The 16,201-nt window shown below is 30.3% G+C and overlaps 1 protein-coding gene across 2 annotated transcripts in view; it reads left to right on the plus strand.

Moving 5' to 3' along the window:
- Picot (putative inorganic phosphate cotransporter protein picot) overlaps positions 1-15,444 on the plus strand; it is a 40,386-nt gene extending 24,942 nt beyond the window's left edge. For both annotated transcript variants that reach the window (XM_011064269.2, XM_087404905.1), the window contains exons 2-8: positions 9,830-10,023; positions 10,104-10,343; positions 10,843-10,930; positions 11,268-11,494; positions 12,248-12,400; positions 12,491-12,865; positions 12,983-15,444. In XM_011064269.2, coding sequence (XP_011062571.2) covers positions 9,830-10,023; positions 10,104-10,343; positions 10,843-10,930; positions 11,268-11,494; positions 12,248-12,400; positions 12,491-12,865; positions 12,983-13,168 — 1,463 coding nt within the window. In that variant the 3' untranslated portion in view covers positions 13,169-15,444. The remainder of the gene's footprint in view (positions 1-9,829; positions 10,024-10,103; positions 10,344-10,842; positions 10,931-11,267; positions 11,495-12,247; positions 12,401-12,490; positions 12,866-12,982) is intronic.
- Positions 15,445-16,201: the final 757 nt, after the last annotated feature.

The raw sequence follows: 16,201 nt of genomic DNA on the forward strand, positions 1-16,201 counted from the left end.
ATAGGTGACGTCAAGGCCGCCGAATGACTTGTGTATTTAGCCGCTATCGCAAAAATAGTGTACAGGGTGTTGCATATTCGGCTTGCATAAAAGATATACCAAAATTCCCGAGCGAGGGGGGACTCGTTACTTTTTATCCCCGGAATTTTCAATCAGTTTTGCATTTGCTCTTTTCTATAAAACAGCGATAATTGGGGATTTTATATATAAAAGATTTCAAAGATACGAAAGAATAAACGAAAATTATTTTGTAATTTTTTAAATAGACTCTTTAGTCAGTTTTTCACAGAATTAACTCTAACCTAAGGTTGGAAAAGTATTGAAAGAATTAAAATTTCGAGTTTGATAAAGTTTATTAAAATAGAATTTTCTGTTGTAGGAAGAATTTCTACGTGAAAAATCGATACTTGCCATAGTTTACTCCATAAATATTTTATTTAAATTTAGATTTTAAACATCTGTGAAAAAAGAGGTGCAGAATGTTTATAGAGCGTTCCATGTAATGTTAATCAAAATTAATATATAATCATTTGTGCTCACAATTATGATAACTTGTTGACTATCGAATTTATCTCTGTAAATACAGCGAAGAGGCAATATATGACCATAAATTACTGTTAATGATAACAAAGTTTAAATTACTGACGTTATTTTGACCAGATCGAAGTTCAATCTTCTCCGAAATGAATTTCTGCACGAAAGATCGATATTTTACTTCTTCATAAATATATTCTTATTTTATTCGAAACATTTTTTTCAGAGATTTCTGTGAAGAAATACAATAATATATTTTATTATATAAAGGACAATAATATAAACATACTTTTATATACGTATTAATATTATTTTTAATTTTTTTTTATATAAATAATTAATATATATTATCACATTTTCAACATGCTTTTACTTTTTCGTTAAACAAGTTATGGATATATTGTCGATAATTTCAAATATTTCTATTCCGCCTTTATTTCCGAGGCCTTTATCAGGTAGATTTTATTCTTATATGTGACAAACTATGACATACTTTATATCATCGTTGATTGTATGGCATTAATGCTTACGTGATACAAAAATTGTTTGGATTGCCTAATAGATCTGCTATATTTATCAATAATATTAAGACGCTTCAGTACGCAAAGTCATTTATTTCGAAATCGCTTTATCTTGGATCATTAATTCGAAATATATTGAAATAAATATTAATTAATCATTAAAAATCAAATAATGTTTCGTATCTAATGAATAATATTACGATGAATAAGTATTATTAATACTAATTGAAATTAAAAGTAAAAATTTATTGGCTTTTATGAAAATAAATTTCGCAAATATTTTCGGAAGTTTTTTAGCATTTCGTCACATTTAATGTTAGTATTTTTAACATTAGTTTAATATAGCATTATATCAGGTATATTTAAAATTTTACTTAAAACATTTTTAATTTTAATTCTATTTAATGTTCTTTAAAAGCCCCTTTACATATAAGATATCATCTTTCATATTTTAAAAGCTCTCGTAATCATCATGCCGATGTGTGTGACGTGCAAACATGTATCACATTTGTCTATACATATTACCGTTTCTCCCTAGAGAGAATATACATAAATATATATTTTGCTCGCGTTTCTTTCGTTATTGACTATATATATGTTTACTATTAGGAAAAATTTTAATTAAATGTATATGCTATTAAATGTCACATTTAATGCGTTTGAGCAAATTTTTATTGCGTGAAAAAAAAACGTTAATTACGTAAGTAGTATTGGGCAAACATATAATTTTTAAAAATAATTGCATATTTTAAACTAATATTTGTTTTTTTTTTGTTAAACTAATAGTCATTTTTTTATTATTTCACTTATTCACTTATAATCTTTATAATGGTTTATTGTTACTGCAAAATTGTTATGCCATTCCGACTCATCAATCTCGATTATTTCGCTAAATTCACATCGTTCTTCCATTCTTTATTTTTTCATTATTTTCCCAGTCGAGTCTGGAACTCGTTCCGTATGCACCGGCACGATCGCGCGATGTATCGCGCACGCAATGCGCGCTGGTGCGTACACGACAATAGTGTTCACGCACGTCACGAGCAATCGTAAGACGCGTGTTCATGTACAGGAGACACAGCTCTCCCCCCTCTCTCTCTCTCTTTCTCTTTCTTTCTTTCTCCCACTCTTCCCTCTGCCAATTCTCGTGGCCTTTCCACACGACGACTCCCGTCCTGCCTCTTGCCTCGTCTCCTCTAGTCGTTCTTTCGGCGTTGTACTTCTCTGCGTTTCGCAACACAATTGAAGACACACCAAGACACACCGTTAACGCACACACCGCGATATTCTCTATATCGCTGTATGCCGAAGCTATTTCTACCGAACCCGGCCACGTGCTCGATGGCTGATGACTACGAACGACGCTGTAGGCGCCCAGTGACGGTTGTCTTGGAAAATGATCGATCGCGTGTAGACTCGATAGATACTTATATGCGATGATTGATTGATAAATGTTAAATATGTTAATCCCTTCTCCGAGATCGTTTCCTCTTAACAGGCATTATTAGTCAGTATAAGGAAAACAGCTTGTTGCGAAGTTATTTTCGCAAATTAGTTCAAATGTTAACGGAGAACATTTAAGAGACTTTGCCATCGTATTATTTATAGATATTACATATACGATTGATTATTCTTTTTTCATCAAAAGTTCTGCAAATTATTTAAATAATCACGAATTTGAAAAAGGGATCATTGTATTATTTATAGGTTCTCAATTTTGATTGAGGATCTATAAATGATACGATTCTTTAATTCCTAATTATTTAGATAATTCTCAGAACGTTTGAAGAAAAAAAAGATCTATCGAGTATTTTTTTAATGAAAAAAAAATGATTTGTTGAATTATTAACGCATAATGTAATTATACGTGCATAGATTATTTTCTTCATGTGAAAATTTACATTTTTATAAATATTTATATTAGGTATTGGAATTAATTCGTAGCGTTTTACAAGTGATGGGAAGTACTTTCATTAATGTATTTTTTAATGCTCATGTGAAATAAATAACATTCTTTCATTAAAAAACGCTACGAATTAATTCCAACACCTAATAAAAACTTATCCTTGATAAAGAAATGAAAAAAAAATATGTATAAAGATAAAGATTAATGTAAAATATGACAAACTTTGACAAAAATTAATTGGTTTCTTATTATATAATTTTTAGATTATGTGCAAATTGATACATAGAATTGATCAATAGAAAAAATTAACTATGTTAATGATGCGATGTAAAGGAAACATAACTCACATGTGATCGATATCATTGTCAGCATATCTTTCTACGACTTTTCTCACGCGCGACAGAATGCATTGATAAGATTCTCATAGTAACTCTATACGACATCATATATCATCAATAGTATTCTTAAACGATCGATTGTCTTTTTTTTTAACATAGCAGTGATAACTCTTTTTTGTCACATCGACGCAATTAGACGCATTTTAAATGCATTAAGAATGGAAAATTAATTTAAACGACGCGACGCGTCGAATATCGTCGAGTTTGCTGAAACACGATTCGGATGCCTTCGGCAGATTGTTTAAACCAACATGGCTGTTATGCCCCTCATGGTTATCATGTCTTGGTAATCTTTTGCATTCGACTTGAGCTGATGTTGCATGTTTCCCGACGCAGGAGTGCAGGATGAAGTGCAATGGCGTCGCGGAATCTAGGAGGAAACTCGCACCCTAACTATGAAAATGATATATAGAAGTTGAGCTGCGTATAAGAATAGGCACAAGTCTAATAATATCAAATAATACATGACCCTGTCTATTTTTATTACATTTCGTTCATTACGTGGTCTTTTATCACAATGACGTTAAAGATATTCGGTTTATTAATTATTTATTAATTTTTCCGAATCGCGATTAATTATGTAATTCTTAGGTGATTGTAAGGGATAGGTGCGCGAATAGCGATATGAATAAAAATAGACATAAAAATATAATTTATGTGTGATTAATTATAGATATAATATAGACTTTATTGCTTTTTTGCTTTTGTTTGATTTCTTTTTTAAAGATTATTAAACTTCTTTTTTAAAGAGAAAACCATGAATGACTTATAGATAATAATCGAGCTGATTTTATTAGTAATATTTTGAAAATGCAGTTAAAAAATTTATGCATTATTAAGTATGTATATTGCGGATAGCACTAACAGCAGCATTTGTTTATCTGTGCACTTATCACTGTATAATTAAGGATCTTATAATTTTCTTTTTTCTATAAGCTATCTATTTTTATCGTAAAATATTATATTATATAATCATTTGCAATAATAAATTGAAAAATGTAAATAATTCAATCTTTTTTTATGTTACATGTTGTACAAGAATAATAGTTATTTGTCATTCTCCTCTTATTCGTTCGTCTGTATTTTGGCAGCTCCTCTTTTTCCTGACTGTCATTTTCGAAATAATCGATACTAGGTACTGTCATTTATAGATGTGATTGTATATTGCAAGGTGTTTAAGAACATGCTTGTGAAATGCGCACGAAGTACATTTGGCGATGCAAGCACAGATAAAACGTGACTGGATCCGAGCCAATAAACCTTCCGTCTCTTGGCCTTCATTCTCACTTATCAGCGAACGTGCTTTGCTCTTGTCTTGACGATTATTTTATGAATGATTTCATCTGCGGATTTTGGCATGCCTCACATCCAAGATAGGAAAATGCTTCGACCTAACATATTGATATGTTAAATAAAATATTCATCGTCGATTATACTGTTACAGTCAAATTCTTACTCAATAATCCTTCCGATATCTTGAAGTGAAACTTACGCAAGTTCAAATGTGACAACGATATTAAACCATCAATCGCATCATGCACGAGATTATTACCCTATAAATAAAGAATATCAGAAAAAGAAAGATAAGAAAGAAAAAAAGACAAGAATGGAAAAAAAAAAGAGATAATTTTTATATAACAGTCTCTCTTTATTAAATTTCTAGAAATAGAAATTTGATAAAAAATAGAAATTGAAATTAAATTCTAATTTGGCAGTTACAACTAACAAAATTATTATTAATTTTTCGAATTTTAATTAAAAATTAATAAGATATTTAATATTAAAAATCCAAAACTTATGGAAAAAGACAATTATTCAAACTTTTATAAAAGAAATAGTTCCAAAAATTTATCGGGAATATATTTTATTGTTACTGTAATATGTTCCTGGAATAACGTCTGCCTAGCTGGCCTTCCCATTTAACTAAATCTTAATGAATAAATTATATTAAGGAACTTCCCTGTTGAAGCAAACAGTAATATTCGTATCTAAGTCGTTTGAAATTGCAAAATTACACTACCTAAGTTCCTTAAGGATTGCAGCGCAAAAATCGAAATTGCTTCGAAACAGTAGCGCATAAATCGAAAATATATTTTGCATAGTTAATATAAATAAGTCAGCGTAATTTTGCAATTTTATACGATTTAGGGATGAATATGAAAGCGCATAAATAGTGCAAATCCTGTATATTTGATTTTCTAAGTTGGTTGTTATTAATACGTGAAGGGGCTGACAGCCTCCTCAACCCCTCCATAAAAAAATTTTTTTAGCTAAACGAAATGAGCGTAAACATTTTTTTTACGAATTTTGAGAGGGCATAAATAGCACATTATTATATAATTTATTCATTAAGATTTGATTAAGGGGAGGGAACTAGGCGGACGTTCTGGAATATATTATTTGTATCATGATTTTCGAATCCTTGATTTTAAATGTATAAGCAATTCGTAAGACATTATTTTACATTTATCTTGTTTATTTTTTATATTATCGATATATTATTAATCTGTGATAAATTTTGAATTAAATTTTTCTCTTTTTGTTAGGTATATATTGCTTGAATTTTGATTTTTAGCGGATAGCTACTTCTTAATGTAGATCTACACTATGACGTGACTACTGAATAATAGAAAAAGAATTAAATGAAAGAAAGCTTATCGTTAGAATTAATTGCGATTTCATACAAGGATAATTTTTAATTTAAATATAAAATTAAAAATAATAAAATTATAAATTTCATATAAATAAGCGAGATATTAATAAATATAATATCATTGAACTTAAAGGAAAAAGAATTTAAATAATATATGAATGCATAATAGAAATTTTTTTCTCTAACGTTTTCGATATGTTTAAGAAAACTATGGAAAATTATAACAATATCTACTTTTAGACTTTATCCCTCTGGTTAATCAATCTTTAGTTAATAATCCCACAATGAATTACTGACGTAATTGTAAGGTCAAACGCTTGATCTCAGATAATGGAAGATCGTTTTCGAATAACGCAACCTCACGTATTGATACAATAATTGATTTCAATTTAGCGATATGCGACTACAAATGCAAGAGCTCCACGATTATAAATAGAATAGCGCAATACTTGCGCTTTTTGAGCAATCTTGCGTAATTTTTCTCGTAAAGTTGCTAATTGTAAAGTGCGTGGGGAAGCGCATGTAGAAAAAAAATGTTTCTTTTCTTCTGTTCGATAATTGGCAATGTTTCGTTTGATTAAAAGAATTGGAAAATACGTATTTTAAACAAGTGTTCTTATAATTAAAACATTAATACTTACATACCTTACAACATTTAAAGTCGATACAAGAGGTACAAGAATTGATTAGAAGAAGATATATATATTTTTACAATTATTGTGCATAAAGTCATAAATGATTTACTTTTATAGCGAATAACGTATGTGATTTTTAAAAGAATAAGACATCACAGAGAAGAATTAAAAAAGAAAGAAACACATGTGATAATTTTAGATAATTTATGCGTGGGCCAGGAGAACTGGTGCAATTTAAATTGCAATGAGAATGTCGTTCGATGTCAATTGACTTAAGTTGGTTTGGTGAGTGGGCGTCGAAATTTATTCCTAGAAACACTTGCGTGAATTGAAGCAAATCAATCCGACGCGGCGTTTCACCGATCTTTCGCCTCCTATCTCATTTTCCTTCATTTGCTCTTCTTTTTGTTTGCTCTCTCTCGGCAACGTCTGGGAGAACGGTGTTAATTTAAGCGTGATAAGAGACGTACAAGGTACAAGTCGAATGTAATTGGTCGAGAAGTTTTGTAACATCGACTGAGAGAAAACAAAAGGAAAAAAAAAGCTCTCGTTTGTTCCGTGTGACGCAGAAAAGAGTGACTGTAATTACTGACATAATACGTGGAAGTTATGACAAAGCGTTCGCGTACATAGAGAGACATAATAATTATAAAGAGGATAATCTGATAAGGTATCTATAAAGTATCTATAGGTAAATGAGGAGATTGCTGTTTTTCAAAATGTTAATTTTTAGGCTTTGAGAAAATCTCAAAAATTTTATGAATTGATAATTTTGTTGTTTTTCTTAAATTATAAAGTAAACTTTATTATAACATTTCGAAATCGTTTTATTATAAAGAAATAAATTTGGAATTAAATCTTAGACTTAGAAAATTATAAACAACGAGAGAGAGAAACAGAGAGGTTGAATTTTATTGAGTAAATATATATCGATTGTAGATTTCTGTCAAAGAATTGATTTTTTTCAATAACAATCATAAAGTTATAGCATTAAAAAAAATTTAAAGTCGACAGCTAAACTTAGCCCACGAAATTCATGTAAGCGCGATTACGCTACCGATTATGCGGTGAGATATGACTCATATACTAAACTACCGGTGATAAACATCACGATGGTAAACATACTTGCCTGCCAATCCCTTTAAAATGAAGTGCTCGTTATTCTTCACTAACATCGTTAGCTTCATTGTAGTTGACAATGATTCGCGTATCGTACAAAAGGTTTCTCACTAGGATCAAATAGAATCGATTGCAGCGATTTAGACTGTGGGCACTCATTTAAAGTTGATTAAATAAAGCGAGATGAAGTTCTGATTCGCATAAGTCAATAAGAGTCGTCTTTTCGAAACAGCAATCTTTAAATAGCAAATATCTGGCGATCGCATATTTTCTACACAATTTATAGAGCCAAATATGAGAGAATCATTTATTTTAATTTTAACTTAGATCTTCTTCGACCTCTGTCATTGAAATAGATTTAATCACAATCTCTAAAATTGTGGTATAAATATATTAAAAATTATAAAATTAAAAAATTAAAAAAAATTTGTATTATTATCTCTGATACATTTTTATCTGTAAAAGTAAATATACAAGAATTCACGCTAAAAAGGGATGATAACGATGATATTGATAACACAAAATGTAGATTATAAATAAAAAAGATTGTCATAAATCTGAAACGGTGCTTCATATATTATGTCACTGCTGACGCGATTTCAAACTCGTGGAATATTATTCGAAGCTCTTCATGTACATACTCTATATAACGAAGACATACAATGTCTTAACATTCTTTTTCATATTTATCATGACACAATTACACGCACGAACACCTACTCGACTCTTATTCTTTGTACTAATCATTGATCAATTAATGATGCAATGGCAAATTTGATCTTCTTACATTGATCAAATGTAGCGTAGATCATAGCTTATTAACGTGAAATCTTATAAGACTTTTGTACTTTGTAATTCATACGAATCTTTGTTAATTGTAACACCCATAGACAGTCATTACGCACGACACGGCATTTACATGTCATACATATCATTAACCGATTACAATCTAATGACTCACGTTCATTGATTACTGCGCAAAAACTCAACAATTCTGTTTCTGTGAAATGATGAAAATTCTCAAGAAATTTATGTGAAATTTGCGCGAACTTTGTTCAAAAAAATCTTGAAAATAAAACTGATATCATTCTGTAACTTGAATATATAGAAAGAAATCTTATATTTTCATTATATAGTTTATTTTTCTTTGCCTATAAATGCAGGCTGACGTTGGCCTTTCTTTTAAGATTTCGAAATACGGTTTCGAATTCAAATATAAATTTAAAAATTTGAAATAAAGGATATACAAATTGATTTATCTTAAAATAATTTTTTGCCGCATGAAACAATATCGGACAATATTCTATAAAAACGGCAAAATTATTTGTTGAAACATAAAACTTTTGTGACGTCTACATATGACTTTTATATAGATGCTGTATTTGTTGCATTTCCGTTGATTATAGTTTGTAGCTCAATTAACTCACGTCATAATCTTTTTTGGCGTAACCCTCACCTCGACATTAGTCCCACGACTCGTCCTTCGGTTATTTCCGTGAAAATTTGGCAGAGTATCTGCTAATGCATATTAGCAGTTATAGGACATGCTTTTGCGAATATTTCAAAAGTGTTAATTAACAATGCCACAATGTCTTCATTCTAATTATTACAATAATATTTAGACGGCACGTGTACTCTAGTGTTACAAAACATATAATATACATTACATAGTATACTGTTTTACATAACAGTGCATTATATAAGACAAAATACTTTTAATATTGTATATTTCTTAAATAATAATAGATTTTAATCCGGAATCGATTTTGCAAATGGAAATTTCTACGATTAAAATCTTTAGAATTTTAATTTAAAGCTTATTGTTAGTTACGCAAATATTTTTAACAAAAAGATACATAATTGCAATAAACAATATCCTATTATATTTTTAGAAACAATTTCTACAGAGAAACTTGAAACTTTCAGTAATTAAAATTAGACGTGCAGATCTATTGTTAATGAATAAAGACATTGAGTATAATATAATATGAGATATTACATAACATATCGTCTGTATTATCTTTATTTATCGATAATTTAATAACGTTTCTTTATTCTTTCAGTCCGGTTTGGGAAACGTCACATGGTGACTTTCATGATATTTCTCGGTATGGCAAATGCCTACATAATGAGGACCAACATGTCTGTGGCTATCGTCGCGATGGTTAATCATACAGCTATCAAGAGCAACGATGAGGTGATAGAAATCGAGGATAAATGCGGAGAGTCGACCAATGAAACTGACGCTGCCGAACGCGTAAGTATACTTTTTTTTCTTTTTATTAGAGATTGCGAGAATTTATGTGAAGGAATTAAAAAATGCCTTTGCCTTTGCAGAGCGCCGACGGACCATTTGTATGGGACAACAAGCAACAAGGCTATCTCTTAAGTTCATTCTTTTGGGGCTACGTTATAACGCAAATACCGTTCGGTATACTTGCCAAGCGTTATGGCGCCAAATACTTCCTCGGAATCGGCATGCTGATCAATTCGCTTTTTGGATTACTAGTCCCAGTATCCGCGAATTGGGGATATTGGCCGCTGATAATCGTCCGCTTCATTCAGGGTTTAGGAGAGGTAAGTAACATTTCGAAAATCCCTTTTACTATTATAACACGTAATAGTTTGATTGAGACTCGAGAAGAGCGAGCGAAGATGAGAATGTGTGATGTTTCGGGATCGGTTATCTGTTGTCCAAATATATATTTTGCAAACAACTTTCATTCGTTCGTAAGTATAAAGTTCACAAATTGACATTTAAAAAATTTGATAAACAGACATTTATTACATAATCATTATTATTTGCCTTTTATTTTAGTCCTAGTTTTCTACATTATTTATTATGCTGACAAACACTTTAATTAATAAGACAAGAATCTCTCTCTCTGTGTGTATACATTTGCAGAGAAAGATTTATATATTAGTTTTAGCATTAACATATAATAATATAATAATTAATAATATAAGTAATTATAGTCATAAGCTTAAAGGATTACTGATCCGTTTGAGTGTGAACGTTTTTTGATTGTACGGGTGTATTTCCTTCCCCCTAGGAATGGATTAATCCCTATTGCAGGGTCCAATTGTGCCTTGCACACATGCATTGCTGGCGAAATGGATACCACCTAACGAGCGGAGCAGGATGGGTGCCTTTGTCTATGCCGGTAAGCCCGTTCAATGCGATTTTTTTCTTCCTTTATGTAGCGATTTATCGCGTGTATCGAATCGAGAGCTAGTTCGCTACGCGAGAATCCTCCTCTCTGTCTCTGGGGCATTTTGATGCATCGAGTGTGTACGCGCGCTTCTTGCTGTGACGAGATTTGTGGACCGTGGACCGTGGGCCTTTTCAATTTCTTGAGTTATCGTCTTTTTTTAACCATGCACTCCCTCAAGGTTTTTTTTTTCTTGGTAAAAAGAGAAAGAGCATAAGGAGGATTGGACGCCCGATAATAATAATTAATCATATTTTTTTTGCATTTTTCTCTCTCTTCACATCGATAGGTGCACAGTTTGGTACGATAATATCTATGCCGTTGAGCGGTTTGTTGGCCGATTGGCAATTAGTAGGCGGATGGCCGTCTATTTTCTACGTGTTTGGTGTTATTGGTACTCTCTGGTGCATAGCGTTCCTCATATGGGTTTATGAGGATCCGGAACAACATCCAAGTATCGCTGAAGACGAGAAGAAGTTCATACTCAGTTCTCTATGGGGTAGCGCTGGCATATCCGTGAGTTTCTTTTTATGTTTTTTTGCTTATGTTTACATAATATTTATCTCAATTTATTATGTAAATCGAATATTTATCTTAATCTATTGTTTTTTATAATAATAAATCTCTTCTAAATCATTTCATGCCGTGTAGATTATTTTGGTAACTCACGTTAAACATACCATTCAAACCGTTTGATATTTTAATTATAGAAAGAAACATATACTTGTAATTTTTTATATCTATCTTATGTGTAGCATAATTATAATGAAGATAATCGAACTTTATAGCCTATCTAAGCTTTGATTTTTTTCTAATTTTTTGCTAAGTTCAAAATTAAAAATTCAAAATTGATAGATTTAAAAAAAGAAATATTTCTGAACATTAAAAATATATGAGATATTTTCAAGTATTTACATAGATGCAATAAACATTTAAAGAAAAAGTAAGTATAAACTAAGGCTACTGCCTTAATATTATTTGTTGAATTTATTGTGTAATTATCCACAAATAGCGAGTAGGTCATATATTGGATCAGGTTATTTTATGATTTAATATTGGTATATATTAGGTTTTCTTTAACAATAATTTTTGTAATTTTTTAATTATTATAAAATACATTTTATTTAACAAATATAAATACAAATAAAAATATTGTAAATCATCGGTGACTCACACGGCACAATAGATAAATTACCTAGAATTGATACGGCACGGAGTATATATTAATAATAACAAAGTTGAGAGAACTAATATTCTTTCTTCTTTTAGTCGTCGCCTCCCGTACCATGGAAGTCCATTGCAACTTCGTTACCATTTTGGGCTATCTTAATGGCGCACATGGGTCAAAATTATGGATACGAAACGTTGATGACTCAACTTCCGACATTTATGAAACAGATTCTTCACTTCAGTATTAAAAAAGTGAGTTATTCATGAATAATAAATTCGAAATTTGGAGAGAAAGGAGTCTTCTCTGTATGAAACTCGTTTATCGTTTATCTCATATTTCAGAATGGTATTTATTCAGCACTTCCGTACTTTGCTATGTGGCTTTTCTCCATGTTTATCTCTCATGTCGCTGATTGGATGATCTCCTCGGGAAGATTTACTCATACTATAACTCGCAAGATCGTTAACAGCATCGGCCAATTTGCACCGGCCTTGGCATTGATAGCGGCTTCGTATACCGGTTGCAATGCCTGGTTGACAGTAACTATTATTACATTGGGAGTCGGTCTGAATGGTGCTATTTATTCCGGTTTTAAAGTAAATCACCTCGACATTTCTCCGAGATTTGCTGGGATTTTAATGTCCTTTACAAATTGTATCGCTAATCTCGCTGGACTTCTCGCACCAATTACTGTTGGAGAGGTGATTGCTAAATCGGTAAGTGTGTGTGTGTGTGTGTGTGTGTGTGTGTGTGTGTGTGTGTGTGTGTGTGTGTGTGTGTGTGTGTAATTGAAATTAAATACAATATTATTTATGTCATGTTAATATTTTCAGCCATCACAAGCAAAATGGAGAATTGTATTTATGATCTGCGCTGGCGTTTATATCTTTTGTGCGGCATTTTATGCAATTTTCGGTTCTGGTCAAAGGCAAGCATGGGACAATCCGGATAAAGATGACGACAAAAACGAAAAAAATCAATTAGATAGTGTAAAAATTGTGAACGAGACTCAACATTGACAAGTGAATATTTTACCTATAAGATCAGTGATGATATGAGGACACTGATGACGTGACGATTGTGTCCATTTGGTCATTTATGCATGTATTCATTCCCTCCCTTATTTAGCCATTCGAAACAAGCGACTACATTAAGACGTTTAAGTTAATCTCACAACTGTATATTTTTTATCGTAAAGATATAAATTTTTTCATAATAATTATGTCAATTCGCCCTGTAGATCTTCATACTTTTGTATTGGATTGCAAAAGTTGTACATCAATTGCTTTAATATCATATCATGTTTTGTGTGAAAGATAATTTGTATGTGTATAAGAAAGAAAGAGAGAGAGAGAGAGAGAGAAGAAAGGGAGAGATATATATGTAGAATATACTCACAACCAAGCTATTATAAGCTTCGGTTCGCGTCATTCGTTATATTTTATAATTTATCAATTTTTACATAATAATTTCGTGTATTATGTAGAATTAGAGAATCACACTTTAAGAACTGGCATGCTAGAGAAACGATGGAAGAGATGATTCTCAAAAGAAATATAAGAATGAAAACTATTACTTGTAGATAAGCGAATTTCTGAAAATGTCATTACACACAAATAAGTCAAAGCGGGTACGAGATTACAGAAATCTTTTACAAAATTATCTTAATTGTATATCAAAATTATCTAATTAAGAATATTAAAATTGAATTGTGTATATCGCTATTGCTTGAATATACAAATGAACATCAGTGTAAAAAAAACATGCTTTTTAGATACGACGTTAATTCATACTCATTTGTGGTATGCGGTATTGTTATTCTTGCGTATTATAAATTTTGATAGAATCAGTACATTGTATATCCCGATAAATGTAAATATCGATGTGCACAATGAGCTCTCCATTACTTTGGACATTTCTGCAGTCGTTTCATATTTAAATATAACTTAATCTCGGTCTTCCACTTTGCACAATACGTTGATTGTTATTTTTAGAAAATGGGATATATTTGCTAAGATTCGTATGATAGATTTGAATAGATTTACAATGATTATACCAGGGAAGAATGAATTAATATTTCCCAACGCTTATCTTCAAGATAGATTTCTTGTTTGTAACTTGACAAACCTGTGGCAGCAGTATTAGAGTAAAAATCCTCATCGTTCATCTTCTTTTAGTACATCACTTTTTATTGCAACTACTGCCATTTTGTATTGTATTGCATGGTAATCTATGTAAAAGAGATAATAATAACAACAAATCCTGTTTTGTTATGGGGCCAAGGAGAAGCTAAAGATTTTTACCTATAATGTCACGAACAGCACAGTGTATACAATACAACAATGGTGTTTATATATATTGTAGATATTTGCGCATAGCAACCCTTAGTTAAGTTATAGATATTAGATGAGTTATTGCTCGTAGTTATTTATAAAGTGTTTACAAAGAACAAGAAAAGATCCATTTTATCTCCATCTTATTAAAAAATAGAAATTGTCAATGAATGATCACATTTGTAGAATGCATTTTTTCCTTAATTGATAAGTTTTTCTTTTTTTAAACCGAATAATAACTGTGACGGCAGTGATTTCGTTTTCTGTATGGTCTCGAAAATCGAGGCTATTTATTTGTTGTAATCGACATTAGTGTAATAATCACTATCTGATGAAATACGTAATTGCGCGAAAACACTTGCAAGGATAAATTTGAAAAGAATTGAAATCGAATTGTTTAAAATAAAAATTAAAAGAATTATTAAATAACATGTATTAAAAACATTTGTTTGGCTTATTTACGTTAGTTTATTTATCTTGTAATTTTATACAAAAACTTTAAAAATAAATTTACCAACACGCGTTAATTGTAGAAGGAAATCGATACGAGTGTTCTGTGATCATGTATCTACAAGTGCCTTCGACAAGTTTGTTTTTTTTTATAAGTAAATGTAGTCTAAAATAAAATAAATTCTTGCATTACTCTAATAATAAAATATCAAAATATTTGCGAACGTTATACAACAAAGTATTTGCGAACGTTAATACAGCAATTATAAACGTAAATCGATTTGAAAACAAATTTGATGATAACGAGGAAGTTATCCCAATGCTAAATGATCAAGTAATTTAAAGCAAAATTGTGCAAACACATTTTTTTATACAAATATTTATACATATTGTACATAGGACAATATACACACACACGATGCGATGTTACACCATTAAATTGTTTTTATTGTTGGGATTGTAAAACATATGTGATAATAGAACTGCAAGTAAATAAAATAAGAATTATAACATATTGTTGTTAGTTATTTATTATTACAATTTTATTAATATTTTTTTTATAAAAAATATTTATGTCTCTTTGATGAGGAAAATATTAATAGCATGTCGATTTAGTAGCAGATTCATTTCAGTATTACAGCAGCTTAGCAGCAACCATCTCATATTTTATCAGTACAAATTATTAAGTAGATTTGTGGAACAATTTTATTGGTAAATTTGCGGCAAAAATTAAATCAGTATTTTATTCTATTGTTTTTATATTTTTTAAATGAAATATTTTAGGGAATAATAATTAATCACGTAGTATTTATGTTTGAAAACATGTCAAATTATATGAAAATATACAATCACAGAAATGCCTACAAATTGCTGAAATATAATATCACAGAAATGCCTACATATTGCTGAAACGTTTCTACATTATTAGATTGTACCAACTAAAGCATCATTTGCATTCTGAAAATGTTTTTTAATTTCTGTAAAAAAAATATTATATAAATTCTCAGAAATAGGTAAAGTTATTTTAAATTAGGAGAATATGATCGAGAGTAAGCGATTGATATCAAGATTCAAGAATCATGATATAAAAAATTTCTAAGTTTGAAAATTTGAACTCTATGAAAGGTGATCAAAATATCAAAAAAAAAAAAATCAGATAAAGAGAATGTTCAAACTCAAAAATTTATTAAAGAATTTATTATATTGTTTACCAAAAATAATTTTTTTCAAACACAAGAAGTGAATATATTTTCGTTTATTCTCCTTTCT

The sequence above is a fragment of the Acromyrmex echinatior genome, chromosome 3, assembly GCF_024713525.1.
Source record: "Acromyrmex echinatior isolate Ae372 chromosome 3, ASM2471352v2, whole genome shotgun sequence".
Lineage (NCBI taxonomy): Eukaryota > Metazoa > Arthropoda > Insecta > Hymenoptera > Formicidae > Acromyrmex > Acromyrmex echinatior.